At 49.1% G+C, this 24,907-nt stretch overlaps 1 protein-coding gene across 27 annotated transcripts in view; it reads left to right on the top strand.

Moving 5' to 3' along the window:
* The window catches only part of LPIN1 (lipin 1), a 124,994-nt gene that overhangs the window by 73,945 nt on the left and 26,142 nt on the right, over positions 1 to 24,907 (top strand). For 8 of the 27 annotated variants that reach the window (XM_067008131.1, XM_067008137.1, XM_067008135.1 and 5 more), the window contains 10 exons: positions 404 to 711; positions 2,257 to 2,382; positions 8,221 to 8,350; positions 9,710 to 10,022; positions 11,281 to 11,374; positions 12,035 to 12,225; positions 13,276 to 13,369; positions 14,135 to 14,204; positions 17,530 to 17,622; positions 20,934 to 21,013. In XM_067008131.1, coding sequence (XP_066864232.1) covers positions 404 to 711; positions 2,257 to 2,382; positions 8,221 to 8,350; positions 9,710 to 10,022; positions 11,281 to 11,374; positions 12,035 to 12,225; positions 13,276 to 13,369; positions 14,135 to 14,204; positions 17,530 to 17,622; positions 20,934 to 21,013 — 1,499 coding nt within the window. Of the gene's footprint in view, positions 1 to 403; positions 712 to 2,256; positions 2,383 to 4,504; positions 4,613 to 8,220; positions 8,351 to 9,709; positions 10,023 to 11,280; positions 11,375 to 12,034; positions 12,226 to 13,275; positions 13,370 to 14,134; positions 14,205 to 17,316; positions 17,395 to 17,529; positions 17,623 to 20,933; positions 21,014 to 24,907 lie in introns of all 27 variants that reach the window. The other 19 variants (XM_067008120.1, XM_067008122.1, XM_067008123.1 and 16 more) reach the window with 5 other exon arrangements.

The raw sequence follows: 24,907 nt of genomic DNA, 5'->3' as shown, positions 1-24,907 counted from the left end.
CACACACACACACACACACACACACACACACACACACTAGAGTGCAAAACGTAGTCCAGTTCCCAGGGTAATGTGATGACCCCAAGCCCATTTTTTCCTCTTTACCCTGGAAATTTCAGACCAAGTTGAATTTTGGTAGCCTGAAATGACTCGATGATTACCCCACTTTGTTATAATGACGAAGACGCAGGATTCAGTACAAAACGGCCGTTAGTGACTCGTCGACTTTCCGACCACCTGTCAGATTCGGCAGCCGCGTCTGCGGATCGCCGTGACCACCCCGTGCTCCCCGCTGCCCACGGGGCTCGGGCCCCGGGATTAGCCCCGGTGGGTCGTCGGCAGCACCGGCTCCGTGGACCCCAACGAACGACGCTCCTTCTTGGAAATGTGTTCTGTCTTTCAGGAGGTGATCCCCCTGCACCTGGCCACCTCCCCGATCCTGTCCGAAGGAGCCTCGAGGATGGAGTCCCAGCTGAAGAGGAACTCCGTGGATTGGATAAGAAGCCTGGACCCCAACACGTCAGCCCAGGTCTTACCTCCCAGCGAGACCCCTTCCAGTGGCTCTTTAGTGAAGAAGCGGAGGAAGCGGAGGAGGAAGTCGCAGCTGGACAGCCTGAAAAGGGACGACGACACGAACACGTCCGACGATGAAGACATGTTCCCCATAGAGATGAGCTCGGATGAGGAGGCCGGGCTGCCGGACAGCAGCAGGTAAATGTGGGCGAAAGGGAGGGGCCTCGTGAGAACTGGGTGACTTCATCCTTCAGGATGATCCCTTTCCTTTTTTTTTTTTTAAATTGACGTACAGTTGATTTATAATGTTGCGTTAGCTTCAGGTGTACAGGTGTACGGGAGTGAATCAGTTTTTAAAATATATACATATATATATATATATACCTGTTCTTTTTCAGATTCTTTTCCCTTATAAGTTATTACAGAATATTGACTAGAGTTCCCTGTGCTCTACAGTAGGTCCTTGTGGTTTATCTATTTTGTATATAGATACACTTGAAACTAGCATAAGCTTGTAAATTAACTAATACTTCAATTTAAAAAAAAAAAGGGAGAAGGAACATCAGGATTAACCTCCTGCTTTGCTATTTAGAGTAGAATTTTTTTTTTTTTTTTTTCCTGGCTAAAAATAAAGGCGCATTGGCAACGTCGATTTTCCTAACTGTGGCCTCTGATCTGCTGTGGGCTCAGAAGCTGGGTGGTTGGGTTTATTACAGTTGCCTTCCCTGCGTGGCTTTTAGTTCCAGAACTTACGGTTAGGTATTTCAGATAACATCCAAAAATAGAGACCAGTGGCCTCTGCGTGGGTGAAATAGTGAATCCTATTTCGTTGAGCATGCTACACCTGAAATGAGGTAGATTTGCAACCATTTCATAATTATAAGACTACGATTGGTTGTGACATTTATTTAATTCTGCTAGACGAAACATCTGTGTATGGCCATGCAGGGATTCGGTAGCTCACTCGTGCATGGCAAGAGTTTTATTACCCCTCTGGGTACAGTTTTGGGCCCAATCTACCTCTCAGGCTTTTGCGACATGAAATGTGAAAGACGACTCCATAGGCCCTACAGTGTAAGTAACAAGCAGTGTGGTCATCCAGCCCATGTCTAAGTCCCAATTCTTGAACAAAATCACTACATTTACCATTCAGCCAGAGCATGAGCACACAAAACATTTCTCTGTCACTTTTATCCTGTCCACATTCCTGGAATGTGCCTGGAATATGCCTGGGTAGTTTATTTATTTTATTTTTAAAAATTTTATTTATTTATTTATTTATTTATGGCTGCATTGGGTCTTCGTTGCTGTGCGTGGGCTTTCTCTAGTTGCGGTGAGCGGGGGCTACTCTTCGTTGTGGTGCATGGGCTTTTCATGGCAGTGGCTTTTCTTATTGCAGAGCACAGGCTCTAGGTGCGTGGGCTTCAGTAGTTGTGGCACATGGGCTCAGTAGTTATGGCTCGCGGGCTCTAGAGCGCAGGCTCAGTAGTTGCGGCACGTGGGCTTAGTTGCTCCGCGGCATGTGGGATCTTCCCGGACCAGGGCTCGAACCTGTGTCCCCAGCATTGGCAGGCAGATTCTTAACCACTGCGCCACCAGGGAAGTCCCGCCGGGGTAGTTTAAAAGGAGATCATGTTAATCTACGAAGTATTAGCGATAATCAAGGAAAAAATGGAAACTTGGCCTTTATTATGAATCTATCACTAATAATTCTTTGACTTTGGTTTTGTTTTTGGTCTCCAGAACTCTTTCTAAGGATACACCTCCATTCCAAGGAGACATCCCTAAGGAAAACCTTTCCCCAGTCATGACTTACCCTCAGTCAGCATCTTATCCGAATTCCGACAGAGAGTGGTCACCTAGCGCCAGGTGAGTGGCTGGTGTGTGTACATTTGTGTTCACCTGTCCTGGTCCAGAGGATTCCAAGTCAGTTATAGGAAACATGTTTAATAAAATAGTGAAATCTAAGTAAAAAAATGAAACAAATTAGGACTGGAAGAAACACAGTTTAGAGTAGGACGTACAGATCAGGATTAAAACCAGAGCATGTGCAGATCATCAACTTCTATCTAATAGCAAAATGGAACTACAGATATGGCTCTTAGCTTCCCCAGGAGACACTGAAAGGCCAACCACTTGTTCAGTTACGTAAAGCTAATTGTCAACAGGAGCAGACAGGTGACAGAGCCTTTCTGGATACTGAGCCCTGAGGTAGGATTCAGGAGCAGAGAGGTTGCTTCAGGGGCCCCTGAGGTCATTCGGGGCTGTGAGAATGATGCCTTCTTCTCTTGCTGCATTTACAAATACTGATTTCCCTGAAATGAGCTCTCAAGGGACCCTAGACTTCCTGTATCAACTTGGAGGGCCAGAGCTGCTCGGTGTGCGGGGAAGACTCTAAAGCCTTTATGGCTGTGAAACGTATGAGGATATGTGAGCCCTTCTGAGCAGTTTTCAGGACTGGGGAGGGGACAGAACTTGGTTCTGGGGTGGCAAAAAAATCTTAGATATCATAATAGTGTGTAGCCTCCAAAGGGCCACAGTACATAAGCAGATACCTGGTATATCCATGGCATTACAGTTTCATGGTGGAGGGAGGGCTGTTGGGGAAAAAACGGTCCCGGAGGTGTGGCGAGAATGGAAAAGGGGTTGGGAAGCACTGATCTAAGAGACAGTGACATCCTTAGGTTCCTCGTGCTCCTAATGTGTTAGGTTTGCTTCTGGTCTAAAGGGGAGGTGTCGGAGCCCCTGAGCCCTGGCACGTGCTGCAGGGCCTCCCACCTGAAGCCAGGCTCACGTAGACACCACTCCAGGTTCCAGTTTGACCCGAGTAATCTCATTAATGAGATGGCATGGTCAGTGCTGTGCGCTGAAGTGGAGGTTGGAGAAAAATGGGTGCATCACATGCCCGGTTTCTAGCCAGGACCGTGACAGTAAATGTTCGTCAGCCAGGGTGGGGCTGGGGGCCTGTGGAACCCCCTCATGGGGGTCTGTCTGTCCTCAGGCCGGCCCTGTCCAGTAGAAACATAATGCTAGCTGCATATGTAATTTAAAATGTTCTAGTAACCATCCTTAAAAAAGGAAAAGAAATGGATGAAATTAATTTTGATGATCTATTTCAATGATCTTGGTGTATCCAAAATATTTTCATTTCAGGTAATCAGTTTTTTAAAACATTATTGAGCTGTTTCACCATCTCATTTGCATAAGCCTTTGAGTCGTGTATCTCATATGTACAGAACATCTCCGTTTGGACCAGTCACATTTCAAATGCTCAGTAGCCACATGCAGCCCATGGCTGTAATATTGGACAGTGCAGGTGTAAGACCTTTCTGGAACCTTGTACATTCTCTCCCTAGGTCTGTGGAGTTAAACCCTGAGGGAAAAAGCACAGTACTTTTAGGAAGAAAATGATGTGGAATATTTAGAAACCACTAATAGGTAGAAAAATCTGTTCAAACACTCTAATTTTAAGCATTTAAAACAAATGTTGTAAACACACTCCTGAATATGTTTCTCTGTCTTTCATGCTTTGCTCTGTGAATCCAGAAGAATGACCATGTCAGATTAAGTGATCTGGCCACTGTTAAATGCAATTACAAATTAGGATAAATAGATATATTTCCACACTTGGGTTTATGTGTTTTCTTGTAAGAGACAGTTACCAGCCCAAATTATCAAGCCTTTTGGAGTAAGTCATTTGATTAGGCACTAAATTCTGACCCAAGAAAAGCAAGCTTTTTGGGGCATATGGTTGAAATAGAAAGTGAAATATGGGTGTCTTGGCAGTTTCCTGTTTTTGTGGTTCAGAAGATTCATGTTGATTTCTTAGTGATTTCAACATGTGATCCTCTGCTGTTGTTCGATGCCCAAGTACCTTCACTTTCTTAAAGATGTTATCGTGGAGAGTAGTCAAATAATTGATACGAAATTTTGTTTAATTGAATTGACCTGTGATTTCTCTCTCCTTTAATGTGGATCACGTGGCATCCAGTAGCCTGATAGATTGCAGGGGGCGCCCCCCGCGCCTGGCAGTTGCGGCCGAGGGCGGTCTTTCTAGCTCTTGCCCTCCCCAATCTTCCCACTTCCGCGCTTCGGAAAGGTAGATGGGTAATCTTCCCTCCGTGGGTGTCTTTGATAATAAAACCTCTGATCTAACTCTTAGAACTGTGTGTTGCCATTAACCAAATTACTTATGTGGAAAATACATATAGATTCTATGAAGTGAAAATGGAGATTTAACTCTTACCAATCTATTTTACCAACTAACCAAATCACTTATGAAGAAAATACGTATAGATTATTACTTTTCCTTTCATTTTAAGCATTTGTCGATGGTTAGATTTTTTTTCTTTTAAAGTACTAAATTTAACTCTGGAAATTAGGGTCAAGCATATAATTCTTTCTAATTTTGTGAAGTGCTTTGAAAAATAGAACAATGCATTGAAAACTGGGAATATGATCTCTGTTTTGTGTCTGGGGTTGTTCAACAAATAAGTTTACGAGACTTTTTTAAGATGTTGCTTAAGCAAAAGGAGACTGAGTTATTATTATAAGTCACTAAACAGCTTATGGACTTTCTGGGACGTCCCTGGCGGTCCAGTGGTTAAGACTTCACCTTCCAAGGTAAGGGGGTGTGGGTTCAGTCCCTGGTCGGGGAGCTAAGATCCCGCAACGCTTCACGGCCAGAAAACCAAAACATAAAAGAGAAGCAATATTGTGACAAATTCAATAAAGACTTTAAAATGGTCTACATAAAAATAAAAAAAAATTCCTAAAAAAAATTTCTTATAGACTTTCTGCATAATATAGTCAGATGTTTCCACAGCATTTGTAGCATAGAATTTTGGAGACTAGCATAGGATGGACTTGAAGGTTTGGGGTCCTAGGTTAGAGCCTTCCTCTGAGGCAGAGGCCTTAGATTCCTACCTCCATTCCCTCAACGTTGCCCACGCTTTGACCTGCCTGCTTTGTAGACTTACAGGGTTTCCTTTAGAAACCTGAACAGAGAAGCTGTGATTAACTTCTGCCTGGGAAACTGTTTTTCTTTTTGGTTGAAGAACTCAGTCTCAGCACGTACCTCACTCATAGGTTGCTGTGCAGAAGAAAGACCATTTTAAAATGAGGTCAGCTAAGTTGTGAGCAGTTATAACTGATGTCCCTGATTGGGATTTCAGGAAAAATGCTGAAAACCGTTATGGCTAATAAATGCATTAGTTATGAAAATCAATCGGTGACCTTGAAGCTTACTTTTTTGAACAACCCTTATCGTAAAAGTCTAATATTTGGTAATCATATTAGAAATTTTGGAATCATCTTTCTCATCGACCACACTCGGCGTTGGGAGTCTTTTTCCTGATTTGTCTCCTGTCTGTCCGAATTCTCCCAACGAGCAGCGCAGGCTGTGCTCGTGTATTTGGGTGCAGCATCCTTCCGAGAGGCTGGTGCGGCCTGGGGGCCGGCGTTCATTGTAGTGAGAGGCGGCACGTCTAGCTTATGGCTCACACGGGGCTGGGTCCTTTGTGAATATGAATTTGCCCACCTGCAGGTGCCTCTATGGAAGCCGTACGGCTTGTAGCTTTTATCACAGGCTCAGAGTGTTACGGATTCTGGAGTTGAGCGGGGTGACAGAGAACCGTGTCCAGTGTGAGCATTTCTCTAGAGTGGGGTTCGGTAAACTACAGCCCGTGGCCCCAATCCGGCCCGTCCTCTGCTTCTGTAAAGTTTTATGGGGCTCAGCCGGTTTGTTCATAGATTGTCTGTGGCTGCCTTTGCCCCGCAAGGACAGGATCGAGTAGTTGCTGCAAAGATCACGTAACCCACAAAGCCTGGAATTCTTGCTGCCTGGCGTCTTGGAGAAAACGTCTGCCGACACCTGACTCCAGACCAGGCCCAGCCTAAAGGGCTTGACTTAATTTTGTGCGGTGGGTAAGACAACGTGTTGTTCCCAAGAATGTGTAACAGAATATAAATAAATTGTGTTCTCTTCAAACACATGATTTGAGGTTTGGGTGCGGCGCAGGGGAGGCTGGGAAGCCAGTTACGATGGATTTCCCCCCTGATGCCTCTGGAGAAAGAATGACCCAGGTCACAGTTGCCGGCCCAAAGGCCCCTCGCTGGAGGCTACAGCGCTCCGTTTGCACACGTCACTGATATTGAAGGTGTAATTCTGGACACTTCGGTGCCAGGAAAGCATTGACCCTTTGCAGAAAAGCAGACTTAGGAGACTAGAGGAAGCGAGACAGATCGGAGGTGATGAATAGTTCACCTCTCAGATGTCTGGAGGGCCCAGCGTTCCTTCTCACGGGACTCTTTCCTTATGGGCACGAGTGTGTGTGTGCGTGTAGAGGTGTCCCGTCGTTTACACGCCCGCGGTATGCCGTCCCGGGGTCCTCCTCTCCGCAGACTGGCCAAGCGGAGCCCAAGGGCTGCCACGTGCCGTTGACATGGGTGGAGGGCGGCGGCGCCCAGGGAGGAGGAACCAGCCAGCGTCCCCCTCAGTGTGAAACGATGGAGAGAAGCAGCGTTTAGTCTGTTTGTCCGAATGGCCGGACTGAAGAGAGCCAGGAGCAATTTAGCGCTTCCGAGTCCCTATTTGTCTGAAACGAGCCGTGTGTCACCCACGAGCTCTCCTTATCCTGGCAGGAAAGTTCTCTTCCCTTGGAGCTGACGTCTAACTTGAACAGATAAATGAAACCATGCACATGGATCAGAGGTGACTTAGCGGGGACCGTGTGAGGTCTGTGAGAGAAGGTGCAAAAGGAAAATTGCAGGGGCTTTCGTTCTCACATCATTTAAAACCATCATCTTAGAGGCAATGGTGCAGGAGATGGAAGACCAGAGATAATTAGACGGGTCTTTCTTCTCATCCGGATGTTGTTTAGAAGGCTGTGAGAACTCTGTAGATAAGTTGATGGTTTCTGTGCTTGGACAGAGGTATGCCGGCTCATGGCTCAGGATTGAAAAGGTAGAAAACGCAGAGAGGCAAACCCAAGTTACAGCCACTTAAAAGCTGGTCTGAGAATTAAGCATCATGATGTGTTGTTGCAGGAAGAGCTTAGCAAGTAGGAATCTTGGAAGTATTCTGGGAAGATATCATATTTTGCAAGATGTCAGCTTGGAGGTCCCTGCCACGTTAGTGAGTTATTGGTGGCATCTGGCATTTGTGGTAAAGTTGGCCCATGATCAGTTTCCCGTTTCAGCTCTCTTTTTTCCAACTTCCCCCTTTTTTTTTTTTTGCGGTACGCGGGCCTCTCACTGTTGTGGCCTCTCCCGTCGCGGAGCACAGGCTCCGGACGCGCAGGCTCAGCGGCCATGGCTCACGGGCCCAGCCGCTCTGCGGCACGTGGGATCTTCCCGGACTGGGGCCCGAACCCGCGTCCCCTGCATCGGCAGGCGGACTCTCAACCACCGCGCCACCAGGGAAGCCCCAAACTTCTCCTTTTAAATGCTTCTTCTTCTCATCTTCACTTACTTGGAATTTGGCGGCAGGTTGGGACAGGGCTCCCCAAATTGGGAGCACCTTCCCCCTTGGTGTGTGTTCTGTCGACCCCTGGTGGCCACAGAGGGGATAGTCACGAAGCCGTTGACCTAAGGCAGTGGCGGGTTGGGTGCATTTCTCTGTGCTCTCCCGAACCATAGAATTCTGGACCAAAAACAATTTTAAAAGTTTCCCTTCCCACTTTAATCATGCGTTTGTGTTTTCTTAAGTCCTTCAGTTTCCCGACCTTCAACACCTAAAAGTGATTCCGAATTGGTCAGCAAGTCTGCGGACAGGACAATGCAGAAGAATAATCTAGAAATGCTCTGGCTTTGGGGAGAACTGCCCCAGGCCGCAAAGGTAAGTTGTTCCCCCACCCTCCCACCCCACCCCGCTCAATTCTGCCATGCACCGAAGGTAGTTTCGAAAAACATGTAATGGGCACAGTTCTTTCTTTCAAGAAATTTTATTTCATATTCCAATGTGTTACAAGAATCTTGAATTATATTACTATATTGCAAACTGGGGTTTTTGTTTTTTTAAAAAATAATAATATTGTAAGATCCTTGGAAGATGCTACAGACTCCTGTATCCCCAGTAAAATCTTTGTGATATGAATAAATGAATGAGTGAGTGAGTGAAGATTGAAAGCATTCCTGTTATGACTCAAGAAGGGCAGCTCTTTGGAGACTAGGTCTGTTGAGGCTGAAGTTGTGGGTTAATTCCCTTTCTAGGTTATTTGGGTTGTTTAGCTTTCACGGAAAATGCTGATTTCTCTGCCCACAAGTGGTAGTGCTGATTCAGCCAACCATCTTTACAAATTCATGTCATTTGTTGCTGGAGAAACGGCACGAAAGTGCAAACCCATCACTTCTTCTGGCAAAACAGTTCCGGCCACAGATCCACTGTTGCATTGTTTTCATTTGTGCTTGAAGCTGTGGGATCAGATACAGAAATGCATACCCTCTCCCCACATTCTGGCCCACAAATTGCATTTCGGTTTCTGTTTGGATCAATTTTTTCCATAACTGGAAACTCCTTGGAGAGATAGAGTCAGAAATGCTAATTTCCCACTCATGTGAACCAGCCACCAAGTCTGCCCTCGTTCATTCACGTTTTGGGGGTAGACTTCATTGAACTATAACACACGTGCAGAGAAATACCCAGATCCTAAGTGCCGAGATCAGTACATTTTCACACTGTGAACGTGTCCACGTGACTTGCACCCAGACCAGGAAGCGGGGCTAAATCAGAACTTGGAAACCCTCCGACCCTTTGTAGTTACTGTTCCAACTGACCGCCCCCCCCCCCCAAACCCCCAGGATAAACCCAATCTTGACTCTAACAGCAGAGATTAGTTTTGCAAGATTCATCATGTTGTTGGGTGGAATCGTAGTTCACTTGTTATTCTTATGACTGCAGACGACCTGTGGTGTGAATACACTTCCCATTTTCCGGCTGGACGTTTGCGTTCGGTTGCTTATCTCACTCACTGCTATTTGGCAGTTGCTGTTTTCTGTGAAAATTCATTCACTTTGGAAGTACTGTCCTTGGTTTCCAGACCTTTCGGCAGGTACGGAATCACCAGGTGACTCCTGAGGCTTCACCGTGTCCTGCCGAGTGTGGGCATGGCTCTGGAGATCCTCACCTGCCCAGTTGTTCTTTGGTGACTCAGTTTCTCTCCGACCTCCTCTCTCCCTCCCTGCCCCTTTGATCTAGTCATCTGCACACAAGATGAAAGAGTCCAGCCCGTTGAACAGTAGAGAAATCTGTGACGAGATCCACTTTCAAGCCATCCACAGTGAATCTTCAGAGGTGTTTAATGACCAGTCACCGACACTGGCTGGGGGGTCCCCCGTGCAGCCGCTGTTGGGGCAGAACAAGCCGCAGACGGAGATGCAGTTCGCGAACGAAGATGTCGAGGCCTTAGGAGCCGCGGCGCCCCCGTTGCCTACGATCGAAGAGTCCAAAGCCCTCTCCGCCAGCGCTGCCCCGGCAGCCAGCAAGACGGATTCGCCTTCTAGGAAAAAGGGTGAGAATGCCGGCGCTTCCCAGCTCCCTCCTGCGAACTTGGGGCTCGGCAAACTGCAGCTTCTTCCCCCCAGAGTTCGGGGTGCTTCAGAGTGGAAACAGGACACCTCTCCTGTTCGGTCCTTACCCTTTTGCTGAATCTGTGAGTTCTCAGGATTTAGTCATAGAAAATCCGACCTGAAGGAGGCCTCGGGCGGGGATGGTGTGGTGACCTGTGCCCCGGGCAGGTCAGGGGGGCTGGGGTCCAGCACGCGCCGGGACTGCACAGGACGTTGATGCCTAAGCTAATCTGTGGCCCCCCTCCCCTCGCCCCTGGTTTCTCTCTAGTGCATTATCCTGTTTTAATTTCTGCGTACTGTGTGTCACTATTTCAAATGATCATTTGTTCCTTTTTTTGCCTGACTTCCCCACTAGAACATACGTGCTCTACAAGGTCAAGAATCTTTTTGGTTTGTTTACCTGTTTCCGTCGTGGTACTTAGACTAGCGGGTGGCACGTAGTGGGGGCTCCTTACATAGCTGAAAGCCCAGCCTGGTTGCCTGTCTGTCTGTTAGCCATGTGGCTTTGTGCAGTGTTCTAGGTTTGTATGAACCAGTGACATAATTCTCCAGCAGAAGCCTGCAGTCGTGGTTCCCAGGGGCCTATGGTACCCTCTTTAGGGAACTGTGCTTCAGAGTCTTGATGGGGAAGTGCTTAATGAAAGCGTTATTGTTTAGTAATAATAATAATAACAAAGCCAATACCATTAATACCAATAATAATAATAATGGTAATTGTGTCAATATATTGAGTGCTTAGTACTCTTCGGGTCCTTCCCAGCTGAGGAGCCGAGGCTCAGCAAAGTTAGGCGACCGGCCCAGGCCACACGGCTGGCGAGGGTGGGAGCCGCACGCGAACCTGGGCCATCGGCCTCAGTGGCGATGCTATGCCGCTGGCTTCTAGGTCTCGGGTTTCGTGCAGTTTGGGTACTTCTGAGCACATCTGCACACTGTGCGCAAGTGCCCTTTCTGGAGACACTCAGAAGTCCGTGAGATTGTTTCTGGAGAATGGTGCTCTGATTTGACCCCTTTGCTGTTTTATTTAATTAATTAATTAATTTATTTATTTATTTTTTGAGGTTTATTTTATTTATTTTTTTAACATCTTTATTTGAGTATAACTGTTTTACAATAGTGTGTTAGTTTCTCCTTTACAACAAAGTGAATCAGTTATACATATACATATGTTCCCACGTCTCTTCCCTCCCTTTGCTGTTTTAGACAAACGAAGCAGACACCTTGGTGCCGACGGCGTCTACTTGGATGACCTCACAGACATGGACCCTGAAGTCGCTGCCCTGTATTTTCCCAAAAAGTAACAATCCTTTTTATTCTTCATATCATCTTCTGTAATCTGAATATTAATCCGGGAGTCCGCTTTTTCCTTACATTTGGTTAGAAAGAGAGTAAGAAAAGGCTGCCGGAGGCTCATGTTTTACTGTGAGAAGAAGCCAATGAAAGCAGTGGACCCTCTGAGTAGATGTGGGTGTGTCCCCGGGGGGCATCTGAGCGGGAACGCAGGCACGAGGCCACCCCCCCCCCCCCGATGACACCAGGGTGGTGTCGCAGTGGTCAGTGGCCCGCAGCCCGAATCAGTGGCGAAGAGCAGGCAGCTGTGTGGCCCTGTCCCTCCCCCGGGGAGAGTCACCCGTGGCCATTAAGGGCCCATCTTCAGTTCTCCCGTGATTTGCAGGGAGGCCCAGATCCTCGGAGCGGGTAGCAGGGGACTGTGGCCTCTTAGGACAGCGTGCTTTCTCCTGCCTCGGGTTCCGTGTGTCTGGGAGAGGGTGCGGGGAGACGCAGAGGCCAAAAATGACCGTCTTCCCTCCTGAGGTCGTCCCCTGAGCTTGTCTGTCTTTGTCATAGCGCCTGAATGAAAGTCTGTCCTGGGATGAAATCATTGGCTCCTCTGATTGCCGGAGCCCCTTGATATCCATGTGAGACCTCACAGCCCGTTTCACTCTTCTGCTTCCAGCGGAGACCCTTCTGGGCTCACAAAACACGCCAATGACAGCGGAGCCCGCTCGGCCAACCAGTCCCCACAGTCCGTGGGCAGCTCTGGCGTTGACAGTGGCGTGGAGAGCACCTCGGACAGCCTGAGGGACCTGCCGTCCATCGCCATCTCCCTGTGCGGCGGCCTCAGCGACAACAGGGAGATCACCAAAGGTGCCGTCGGGGAGCCGGTCCTCAAGCCAAGAGCGCCCCCTGGTGGCCGCCGGTGGGAACGGCTCGAAGCCTGGGCTCCTAGAATGAGTTCAGGTCACGGGCGATGTTCTCTGGCCCGGTTCGTGGAGCACACGTGACCCACTGTTGCTCAGGACCTGTTGCTGCCTGGTGGTTGGCTGACCTCAGGGTTCTGTGGGTCACACGTGGCTCCAGGCGACAGCTAAGCCACTGGGGTCACGGGTTGTCAAGTGTGCTCGCGGAGCACAGCGTGTGCCCGTCCTGCAGGGGTGTCCCAGGGCGGCAGCGTCAACACGGGGAAGACGCAGTACGTTGCAAGTGTGCAGAGGTGCCGGAGGAGGGAGGGATGTCTGAGCAAGTGCTGGGACACATCCCGGCTGCATCCGAAGGGGGCACCCACCCTACTTGCAACGGTGGTGTCCCAGCATCTGATGCCCGTGATGTGGTGAGGTGGCCCTGAGACCCCCACCCCCCCAGTCGATGCAGTCAGCCAGTCCAGCTGATGATTCCTGGACCTGGTGACCCTGGGTGTTTCCCACCCCCGACCTGCCTTAGGCAGGTCACCACGCTTTCATTGGTGACTTCGTCCACCCTCACGACCACCCAGGGGTTAGGTGAGGTTCCTATCCCCGCGTTACACGTGAGGGAACTGAGGTCTGGGCAGGTGGATCGCTTGCCCGAGGTCACACCGGTGACTGTGACTTAAACCCGGGTGGCCGGGCCTTGAGCCCTGCTCCCTGGTCATCTGCTTCTGCCGGCACGTGTGTTTACCGTAGTCCCACATGCCTGCTGCCGCATCAGCGCGTGTGCACTGATTAAGGGTCAGCCTGCCCCCCCGTCCTCCGACCGCCCCACCTCCCTCCATTTATGTGCAGACTAACGGAAGCCCCCTTTGCAAATAGATTTTATAGGATTGTCTGCGCCGTTGGAATGTATAAACTCCCAAAATACCTGTGAATATGAGTGAGTGAAACACAGGGCTGGTGTTTGAACCAAATTTTCCTTATGTCTTCCCTATGCTTGCTTTCACAGATGTGTTTTTGGAACAGGCCGTGTCATATCAGCAGTTTGTGGACAACCCTTCCCTCGTCGACGACCCCAATCTTGTGGTGAAGATCGGGAATAAGTAAGTGCCTCCCGGAAGTTATTTCAGCCGTCGCGTGATGATGCTTCAGCTTCAGTTTCTCGACTCTGGAGACCTGGACGATAGCTCTTGGAAATACATGAAATTAAGTCTTTGTTAAAAGTCTACTACTATCTCTTCACTCTTGGCAAAATGCTGCCTCACTGTACAGTGAGAGCATTGATGTAACTGGATCCCGGGGCATCTACACTCACCTGCATGAGATTGCATGACGGGAGGTGTGATGTCATGACCTTGGCCCGTGGGGCTCGGCCCGTATGATACGCGGGTGTCGCACGCTAGACTGTGCACACACCCCGTGAAAGCTTCATTGTCTAGGGTCAGAGGGGCATGCGTGTGTTTTTACAGACTGTTGGCAAACTTGTCTCTCCAAGAGGAAGCCGTGGACGTTTATGCGTTATAACGTTCTGAGGGTCCTAGTTTCCTCTTCCTTGAAAGGTGGCAAGAAACGCCCCAGCGCGTTGGTGGCAGATGCTCTGCGGGGCGAGGGCTGCTCTCAGCCGGCCGCTTGGTCGCCCGCCACGCTGTGTGTTGTGCCAGGCGGCCGTGGCCGCTGGGGGTTTGGATGGAGGAGGGGCTCCTGCAAAGGCGGGGCATGTGGGGGGCCGGGCCGGGGTGCTGGCCCCAGTCTTGGGCTCTTTAAGGACCCAGCTGGAGTTCCAGAGCCTTCCACGACCGCTTCTCAGGACATGAGGTTTTCAGTCTGAGCCTTGGTCTTCTGACGTCTTTTTTGTTGTTTCGTGTCAGATACTATAACTGGACGACGGCGGCACCTCTGCTCCTGGCGATGCAGGCCTTCCAGAAACCTTTGCCAAAGGTGAGCTTTACCGTGAGAAAGAAAGGGACATGGAAAATGATGGCGAGGTGAACGTTGCGGGGGTGGAACTTAGCTTTTCATTTAGAAACCACGAGGTGAATGACACTGTGCCGTTTGGAAGTCCCAGGGTGTAAACGTCAGGGCCTCTCTTGCACCTTGACTGTCCTTCCCCTCTCCTCGCAATCAAGGCAGTGCCGGTCCGAGCCCTGCGCCCTCCAGTCCCCTGTCCCCGCACCTGCCGTGCCAGGGACACAGGTGGAGGCAGAGCAGACGGGCCGACGTCTGAGCCCAAGGGAGATGAGGAGAGAAAGGGTGAAGGTTGGGGGCCAGCAGCAGGGTTGGGCGCAGGCAGGTGCTGTTCCAGATGCCAGGTGCCACCGTCAGTATCAGGTGTCCCTCCGCCAGGAAGCAGGTCCGGGGCCGATGGGCCGAGGAGGAGCAAGCGTGGGCTCTGGGCGGCTCGTAGCTGCACCTGAGCGCGGGTGAGAGGCTGCGGGGAAGAGGCAGAGGGCGAGGGGTGGACGCACCTCTGCGGCCCCGCTGTGCCCGCCTCCTCCCCCTGCCGGCTCCCTGGGCCTCGCCTGGGATTGACCGTTTTCCGGCGTTGGGTCTTTCTCCCAGACGCTACGTTCTTTTTGCTGCAGAGGCCACGTGCCACACTTGCCTCCTTCATGTGCTTAGCGAGCGCTTTGTGCTGCTGTGGATGTTGTGGTCTGGGGGAACTCTCGTCTCTGAGGTTCCTGAAGGTCTAATCCGACTTCGTTGAGCCCCTGCTCTCTCCTTTGTGGGTGTGTGTGTGCGGGCTTTGGGATTGGGACCTCATCCTTGGTGGTGCTTTATCTGTGAGTGTCCTTTGTGGACGGGGCTGAGGGCATGTTCTCCAGAGTGGGTTTTGTTTTGTCCTCGGCAGCTTCTGCATAGCATCCGTGGCCCAGGACAGACTTTTATGTCACGTGTCTCAGCTCTTACAGATCAAAAAGAAGAAAGAACAATGCACTAGGTATTTAGTGATAAAGTTCACGGAAAAAGAAATGACTCCTGAACTTAAAGAAATTAGTCTTTGTGGTAGGCGTTCTCAGTCTTTCCACAGGTTGTCAGTAATTTTTTGCATTCTGTCTTTGGTGTTTAATATAGAATTCATCTTTATATGTAGAATTTTTCGCCGTTTTCTTTTGTGGCTGCTGGGTTTTGTATCACACTTGGATATTTTGAGAGTCATGAGTGAGGTATCAGGAACCAAATCAGTTTTTCTTTTTCTTTTCTCTTCAGCTGGTTATTGAATCAGGATGCTTTGGTTGCAAGAAACAGAATGACTACAAGTGCCTAAAATAATAGGGGCGTATTATCTGGCATAATAAGAACGTTAGAGGTTGGTAGTTTCAGGCTTGATGAATCTGGGTGAGCTTCTTTGATTTCCTTGGCTTCCCCTTTACGCTTCCAAGATGACTGTTTTACCCATCATCTCCTCACACAACCGCATCCAAAACAGGAAGGATAGAGGCAGGCTTCTCACATTTCATTGGCCACAACTTGGTCACATGACCACCTCCAAGCCAGCTGTTGGCCACACAGTGGAATGGCCAGTCGAAGTGGTGCTGACCAATCGAAGTTCCTCCCCTGGAGTTGAGCCTGCCTCCCCAGAACATCCTGTACAGTGTAGTCTGATTCTCGAGCAAAGTGTTGGCTACGTTGGCAAGAAAGAAAGGGGATGATTCACCCAGGGAAGCAACCGAGAGGGTCTGTCAAAGCTACCTAGTTATCCCGATACCTTTCATTAGATAACTCTTTCTCCCACCGATAGGCAGTTACAACTGCATCATGTTACTACTTCCTCTGTGAATTTAGATTTATCTCTGGACTTTGTCTTCTGTTGCATCAACATGTTTACTCATGTCCCAACACTGCATTCTTTTAAATACTATGGCTTTTGTTGTTGTTGTTGTTGTTGTTGTTGCGGTACGAGGGCCTCTCCCGTTGCGGAGCACAGGCTCCGGACGCGCAGGCTCAGCGGCCACGGCTCACGGGCCCAGCCGCTCTGCGGCACGTGGGATCCTCCCTGACCGGGGCACGAACCCGCGTCCCCTGCATCCGCAGGCAGACTCCCAACCACTGCGCCACCAGGGAAGCCCTAAATACTATGGTTTTAAAATGTATTTTAATAAAATAAATTTTATTAAGGCTCATGCCTACTTATTATTCTGAGTTTTCTTGGCGAGTTTTGTTTGTTTGTTTTATAATTGAACTTTAGAATCAGTTTGTCTAGGTTTGAAAAGAATCCTGTTAGTTTTTTTAAATTGGAGGTTTGTTTTATTTATGGATGAAATAGGAATAGGGTAATTGACATCTTCATGAATTGTCTTATTTGTGAATTGGGTATGCATGGTTTGCTTTTGGGTGTATTTTGTAGTTTTCTTTTATGTCAGGTAGGGATTTTTAAATGATAGAAGGAAGTACACATCAGGCTAAATATGTGAATTATTTCTCTTTCCACTTACCTGCAACTTGTTCGGTTGAAAGACTTAAATCTTTCTTTCATTACTAGCTGAGGTATCAGCTACCTACCTGATAGTTCTGTAACCCAAGGAAAGGAAATTAGATAACATTTACCTTGGTCCTGGAATTAGCCTCAAGATGGCTATTTTGTTCTTTGGAAATATGTAGAAAATTATTATTATTTTTTAAAAATTTATTTTATTAAAGTACAGTTGGTTTACAAAGAAAATTATTAATTAACATTTAAATGAATGCCAGTTATTCAATTGGCATTTATTTAGGGCAAGAGTATGAATTTTCTTTTTAATACTTGAGCTTTTAAATCAAATGCATCTATTAATACTCAGTGTGCCAAAATTTGGAAACTCACATTTACTAGAAAGATCCTGTGCATTTTCCCTTTTGTTGAAGACTATTTACCCTATACCTCATGTTAATCGTTTCATTTTTTATTTTATAATCATCTTATTGAGAGTAACAATATCTTAATCAGTAAACCACTTTAATTTGAAAACTTCTGGTCTGACTAATCACTAATGATTTTCAATGCTTTCTTTTTCTGTTGTTGTTGTGTTGTATTTTATTTGTTGTTTGTTTATTCCTTTAACATCTTCTTAAGTCTTCATGCTTAAGTTATCTTAATGTAATTTTGGACTCCATTAGGTTTTGCTTCTCAAAAATTTTTAATCCACAAATAGTATGTTGTGTTTTCTCTGATTTTTTTTTTTTTTTTAATTTTACTTTAATTTGCATGTGTGTGTCTTTTGGTTTGAATGTGCTAAGTTGATCTTTTTTTGGTTCCATTATTTATGTTACCATCCATTTAAAACAGGCCACGGTGGAATCTATCATGAGGGATAAGATGCCCAGAAAGGGAGGAAGATGGTGGTTTTCATGGAGGGGAAGAAACAGCACCATCAAAGAGGTGAGTCTGAAAAACAAGAGTGTTCCTACTTAGCCCAGCGAATTTTGGTTTGGGGTAGTAGGGTGTGTCTTCATGCATGTGTCAGTGAAAGAAGCCATCCCTGAGTGTGCAAGAGTCAGGCCTGCCGCAGGGTACGCAGAGGCAGCGCAGAATGAGGGGAGGTGGAGAAGGGCCCGGAGCGGTGAGCAGAGCTGCCGTCACCTCCCGGCTCTGTTACCTCTCAGCCTGGGGACCGTGGTCGGGTCACTCCTGCTCTGTAACGTGTCTTCGTCTGTAAAAAGAAGAGATTCAGCGTGATGTTTAAATTTTTTTTTTTTAAGTTAAGTATCTTACTGTTGCTTGTGAGAACAGTTTTAACGAGGTAGACTTACAGCCTAGACTAATTCCCATTAGTCCTTTCACTTCGGTGGCTTTGGTTTCCGTTTCTATAAATGCCTATAATTTGTTTCAGATCTTTGCCAACCTCTCAACCTATTTCTGGAAGCACTTTCTTTGCTTGGCTTCTGTGCCAGTGTGTCTGCCTGGTCTCCCCCCGCCCGCCCCTCCCCCCCCCGCCTCGGGGGCTGTTCCTCCCCTGGCTCGGCCCCTTTGTAACTGGGTCCTCAAGGACATTGTCTTAGAGCCTCCTCTTCTGCTTCGACTGCCTGTTCTTCCCTAAGCACCCTCACTCACGCCCGTGCGGTGACTCCGTTTTTATTAACAAGGCGGGTGGGGCTTCCCTGGTGGCGCAGTGGTTGAGAATCCGCCTGCCGACGCAGGCGACACGGGTTCGTGCCCCGGTCCGGGAGGATCCCACATGCCGCGGAGCAACTAAGCCCGTGAGCCATGGCCGCTGAGCCTGCGCGTCCGGAGCCTGTGCTCCGCAACGGGAGAGGCCACAACAGTGAGAGGCCCGCGTACCGCAAAAAAAAAAAAAAAAAACAAGGCGGGCGTTTTGTACTCCATGTCCCTCTATCAGGCAGCCAGCTGGGCAGATATCTCCACGTGGACACTTCAGGCACCTCGAACTCGTCATTTCTGAAATCGATCTGCTGGTTTTCTCTAGAGTTCTCTTCCCTTGTTGTACCACCGTCAGAAAATGGCACCACTGTCCATCCACAGGCTGGCACTGCCTTCGTCCCTCACCCCTCCTGTCAGTTTACCACCCTAAATATCGCTCAGCCTTTCCATTTCTCTCTAGCTCCACACCCCACACCTCAAGGCTGCCACCTTCCCTCCGAGGATCGCTTCCAAATGGTCTTTTTGTATCCATTCTTGCCCTTTCTTCCTCATTCTCGGCAGTTGGCATTGGTCTATGTAGCATAATGGCCCCATTTATATTTCTCCCTGCTTAAATAAAAGCTTTCCTTGGTTTCCCAGCGCTCTTATAACTAAGACCAGTATCCCTAGCATGGTCTACAGGACTTGTGTTTCCTAGCCCCTGTCTCTGTAGAGCCTCACCTTTTGCTATTCTCCCCCCTGCCCTCTGTGCTTTGGGGTCCCTGGCTGAAAGTACATTCTACCCCAGGACTCTTGCATGTGTTATTTCTCTGCCTAGTGTTCTTAGGACCCCTGTCACCCTTCTTCACTTAATTTACTAGCATCTCAAATGGCCCTTTCTGGGCAGGTTAGTCTAGTCTGCTGTTCTCTGCTCTCCTAACCCTGCCTGTGAACTTTTCCTTCACAGGTTTTCTCATCGTTTATAATTATACACCGATTAGTACGACTATTTGATTAACATGCCTGTCCCCTCCAGACCCTAAACTCCATGAAGGCAGAGACCACGCGTGCTCGTGGCTTTGATCCCTGTGGTCTCCCGAGCACCCGTTTTGGGACCCAGAGCAGCGGTTCGGCAGATCTTTGAGGGAATGCTGATTATACTTTTGGAATCTAGTATGAAGAAACCCCACGGGCAGTGGTCAAGTTGGTTATTATAAGAGTAAAAGAAATCCCAGGAGCTCAGTTTGTTTATTTCATTAGTTCAGAGGGCAAGAGTCTGTTGGGAGAGTTTCATCAAGATAAAACCGTTCTTGGGCATTTTCTGTTGGCATACCTGAGCTTTACTGACTGTCCCGTTACCTCCAAGGGGTATAAACACGGTAGAGCGAGCATGCGTTTTCCTTTAGGAGACTTAAAGTGTAAGGGGCCTTTCTGATTCTCTTACTGGAGAGCAGAATGTTCGAGAATTTGAGAAGAAGGCTACTTCAGAGACCTATTTTTGCAGAGTGTCCAGAGTTTCATTAGTTGGAACTGAGGAGGATGCGGTATGCAATAAGGAAGAGTTATGAAATCTCTTAAAAACCTGAAATATATTTCAGATAGATACACATTTTTGCGCTGGTCTAATAAAGAATTGTTAATAGTGGCGGCTAAGTTACCTGCCTCAACAGAGAAATTAAACATTACTGGGCCTGTTCTCACATCAGTTATTTGTGTGCTTATAAAAAGCTAAAGAATATTTGAAAATAGCCTGTACCCATCAAATGTTAAGCTCGTCACCCTGTTACACTGTTTCTATCACTCATTTTCTTTATTCATATTAAAAACATCAGTCTCTACCCCCTGACCAAATGACCACAGATCATGAAATTTGACTGTAAATCCTTTGTCCTTTGACACACCTGTCTGGCCTGTGGTGACTTCCTGTGACGTCTGTGGGGCCAGTACCAGTAGATGTTCTCCTCCTCCCTTGCCTGCTGCGGGCCAGGCTCTGTGTTTATGTGCAGCCGTCTCCGTGGTCCTCATGGCAGCGTTAGGAGAGGCATGTCACCATCCCTGTGTTGCCGGTGAGGAAACGAGGCTCCAGAAGGTTGCATGACTTGCCCGAGGTTCCTAAGCCAGGGGAGCAGGACTGGGACCAGAGCTCTTAGAACTCCAAAGCTCTTTCCAGTACATCAAAGGAGCATCTTCTATTAAGAGCATGCGGTATTGAGAAAGAGAATGCGCCCATGTTTTTCTCAGGCAAAATATGGTGTGAAAATATTTTCAGGCATTTCTATCAGCAATTATAAGAAAATATTTTGAAAGCCCTCGCGTATCCAAGCAGCCCTTGATAAAGCATTTGCATAAGCTACAGTGATTATGAAGTTTGGTTTGGTGCCAAGAATACTTATGGAAAACAGACTTATTTTTGTCAAAAATATTTCTCAGCTTAATTGTAGACGGCTAAGCGAAGGGAGTAGCTAGGACCCACCATCCCTGTGGGGGCGTACCGTTGGGGAGGGCGTTGGGGCCCTGCTCTGGACTTCGGGGAACCCGTCACAGAATGCCGGTGGTTGTGTATGTGGTTTCCCTTTGGTGTGTCCATGATTCTTTGTCTTCTTTTTCTCCAGGAAAGTAAGCCAGAGCAGCGCCTCGCAGGAAACAGCCACAGCACTGAGGAGCAGCCGTCACAGCTGGGCATGGCCACCAGGTACAGCGCCAAGTCGCCTTGGGGCGTTGCGGCTCCTTTCCGTGTCTGGGGTCGAGGCACCGATGCCGATAGGGTTCACCGAATAGCCCGGGCCTTGGACCCAGACGGACCTGGGTGGCAGACCTGGCTCTGTCCTTTACTCAGTGACCTGGAGCAATTGACTCCAGTCGTCGTTCCCGTGAATCAGAGGCACGCGTCTGCTCCTTAGATGCCGAATTTCCAGAGTAAATGTGAGGAGTGCACGAGATAAGGTAACGAGCGCTCTCCGTGCTCTTGGCGTGTGCCGGCCCTCGGCTTACAGACGGTGACGGCAGTGGTGGTAAATAATGAGGAGGAGGGTGAAGAACTGCGTTAACAGAGGCATGAAAACAAGTTGCCCTTCTGGAGGAACTTGCCTTTCTCTGTAGCTGAAACACCTACCAGGACATCCTTTTCTAAGTACTGATAGGGATTCGTACTAACTTGGTACAGGAGACCTTAGATTTTGACAACACGGGCCCGTATTAGTCGTGTTTTGTCTTCAGGGTAACCTGCTTGTACGGGATTTGAGGGTGACGGCTCTGAGGGCCACGCCATCACCCACTAATTCGACGGTGTTACTGCATATTGACGCTGAGTGATCCGTGCGAGGGGAACACCTTTTACAGATGACCTCACCCTTCCGGTATTCCTGTGCTTGAGAAACCCAGGCTTGCGTCTCTTATTTAGCAGGCAGAAAATGCTAACATGTTCACTGAAGGCGAGATGCATATCTCTGTCCTTTTTGTAGCTTCGAGGCCAAGCCAGCGGCTGCCCCAGAGCAGGCACGCCTTCAGTGTGCTATCACTGACCCGATGAGGTTTTTCCAGTGTATTGTTGCTTCATAGGGGAGGCGGGCTTAGATTTCAAGTCCTTGGCTTCCTGGCCATAGCTCTGTATCTTAAACTATTTTATTTCTAGAACTCATCGTTGGAAATAGAAACTCACGTAGGTGTCACGTAGGAAACAGTCTGATTCCTTTCTTGTCCTCTGTGGAGCAGAGTGTGCAGGACCTGATACAACTCTGCATGGCAGGGCCGGCTCTCGGCTGGGATGCTCTCAGGGGGACACCCTTCCTGTTCCCCCTGGTGGCGCCCTGGCGCTGTTCCTTCCCACCTGACCCCCTGCCGGTCTGCCCTGGACAAGGGAGCAGGCTTGAAGAGCTCGTGTGTTTCTTTTCCAATCTTCACCCTCCGTCTCTGCCTCATTCTCTGGGGAGGGGCTTTCCAGCACGGTTATATGGATACCTTCCCGACCTGGAATTCTGAGTGTGCCTTGAGTGAGCTTGGAGGGGGGAAGGCAGGTGGAGCTCGGGCTAAGAATGTGCGGCCCTGAGGGGGTGTAGGAGGCCGCTAGGATAGAAGGCAGTGGGTTTTCGGTAAGTGGCTGTTTGAAGCAGCAGGGTGCACACGGCAGACTTTGGAGTCCTGCAGATCTGGCTTGGAGCCCTGGCTTTGGGTCGACTCCTTTCCTTATCTGAGGGAAGGAGCCAGCGTGCTGTCCGTTCCCAGAGCAGCCAGGGACGGAGACACAAGCAAAGATGCCACCCTTCTGTCCTGAGCAGTTTAAACCGGCAGTTCGGCTGTACCGGAAATACCCTGCTCTCCTGGGGCTCTTTTTGAGACCCTCTCTGTCCTGCAGTAATTTCCAAGCAGAAGAGGAAGCGTGAGCTGGGACTTTTGTCACTCTTCTCTATGATCTTTGGCGAATTCACCAGCCCCTTGGTGTTTCCACCTTCATCTGTGAAATGGGCACAAGACTGACACCCCCACCGCAGGTGTTGGCTCATCGAATCCTGACGGCAGCCTCATGAGAAAGGAGGTGCAGAACGTAGAACCCAACAAGGCCACGTGGGCTGTACCTGCGGTCAGGAGGGTGGCTCTGTGGTGGCCTGGAAGACGCAGGCTCATCTTAACCGTGCAGTTGCAAGTGTTTAAAATTATACTCCACAATGTGGGTCAAACGCAGGATGTCTGCCAAATCCGGCCTGCCATATGCCAGTCTGAGACCTGGGGAAGGCTGGCCAGGGGCTCAGAGAGGTTTAAAAGGGACAGAACACGCTGGTGGCTGGTGCGGGCTGTGTATTCTTCTCCTTTCCAGCCGCGTGACCGCTCCCGGAGGCTGCCCCGTGGGCCGAGGGTGGAAGGAGCCGCCGGGCGCTTCTGCAGCTCTTCCTGAGCTGGAACACCGGCTGACGCAGTGCATCTGAAGCGCTTCGGATTTTCTTAGTATCTGCTGCCATCCTATTCAGGTGTCGACAGAAACGCTCTGCCCTGTTAGATAGAAAGAGTTTGACTATTGGCCACTCTGAGTTAGTCAGTCAGGCTACATTTTTGTATGACACCTGAAACGCGAAAAATTGACTCTGCGAAAAGGATTTGAGGTTCTGAAAAGTCTTCGTGGAAAGTCTTCTGAGCAGCGTACATCTTTTCATTTTTACCGGCATCCTAGTCCCCTAATTAGATTCATGCAGTTGACTGAAAAAAAAGTGTTGGAGTGCTTTCCTAATTGACAGACTTGTGATTGACAGAACAGCCCCTGAAGTCTCGTAATTGAGCAAACAGCTTGTCACCATGCAAGTCATTAAAATACCATCAAAAACTGTACACTGACAAGTGCGAACTTCAGTGTTGTTCACAGCTCCTCGGCTGAACACAGACACTCGAGTGAGATGAGCCCTTTTGTTTCGTTCCGTCGTTCCTTGCAGACGCCGCAAAGCCAGTGGCGTTAAGGACTGTTGCAGGAGCGGGGAAGGGGGGTGGCCGGGTCCACAGAGGACTGTGCCCTCGCCCTAAGCCGGCACCACCAGCTGAGGTGTACAGCTCCCGTTGCGGTTTCTGCATCTGTGTTTTCCTTTCTGCGCTCCCTCAAACGTGGCGTGCTGCACCGATCTAGGGGTTTTTGTTTTTGTTTTAGAGCAGCAGATGGAGATAAGAGCTCTTCTGCTTTGCTTCCACATCCCACCAGCAGAGGCTCACATCAGCCTGTTGTCACGGAGAGCTTCAGTTCACATTTGGATCTCATTTCCCACCTAACTGTTTGCGTGGAACATAAACATTTTCCAATTCAATGAGGGGCCTGTAGCTTCGTCTCCTGGGTTCCCACCCAGGCGCTGGTCAGGCTGCTTGGCTCCAGGACCACGTGTACCCGTCTGGCTGAAAACCAACCACTAGGTTGTTGGTCCAGAAGGACCGGCGTTGTTTGTAGGATTGGCAGGGGGGTCGGAAGGGGAGGGGACTTCTGTGTCATTTTACAGATGAGCCACCGAGGCCCAGAGAGGAGCCCTGTGGTTGCGAGGCCTTTCCTGGGACGCCTGTTTCCTGGTCCACTTCTTTCTGTCTCATACCTGCCGGCCTTGGTCGGTGATCTCTTGGTCGGTGGGGTGCCGTTTGCTCCCCTGCACTGGAAGATGAGGAAATCTAGTCTGAAAGAAAATAGTCTGAGCAGGATGACACAGCCTGAAGTTCCTGGGGTTCAAACCCGGGCTTCTCAGGTCTCCACTCTACCTAGAAGCAGCCCCCGGCGTCACAGGTGTAGTAGATTCATCCAGTTGTAGCTTAGCCCCGCCACGGACCAACCAGGATTCTAGGCCACGTGCTCTTTCTCTGTGGACGTAGTCACCTGTCTCCACGGCTCGTTCACCAGGGCTGTGTCCCTGTGATGGCCAAGTCTGTGACTCCAGCCCAGATTGTTCTGTGTAGCTCCTGGACCCCTCGTCTGGCTACTCTCAGGTGTCCTCTGCCTTCTTAGCATAGCTCTTGTCCAGCTCTGTTGTGACTGTTTAGACAGAAAGCCCCGGGGAGCGCAGGGGCCAGGCTGCTTGCTGTACCCTCCACGGCTGGCACGGTGCCTAGAGGCACCGGTGGCACGAGCTCC

Source organism: Kogia breviceps, chromosome 11 (genome assembly GCF_026419965.1).
Source record: "Kogia breviceps isolate mKogBre1 chromosome 11, mKogBre1 haplotype 1, whole genome shotgun sequence".
NCBI classification, from domain to species: Eukaryota; Metazoa; Chordata; class Mammalia; order Artiodactyla; family Physeteridae; genus Kogia; species Kogia breviceps.
This window is presented reverse-complemented; position numbering and strand designations above follow the sequence as displayed.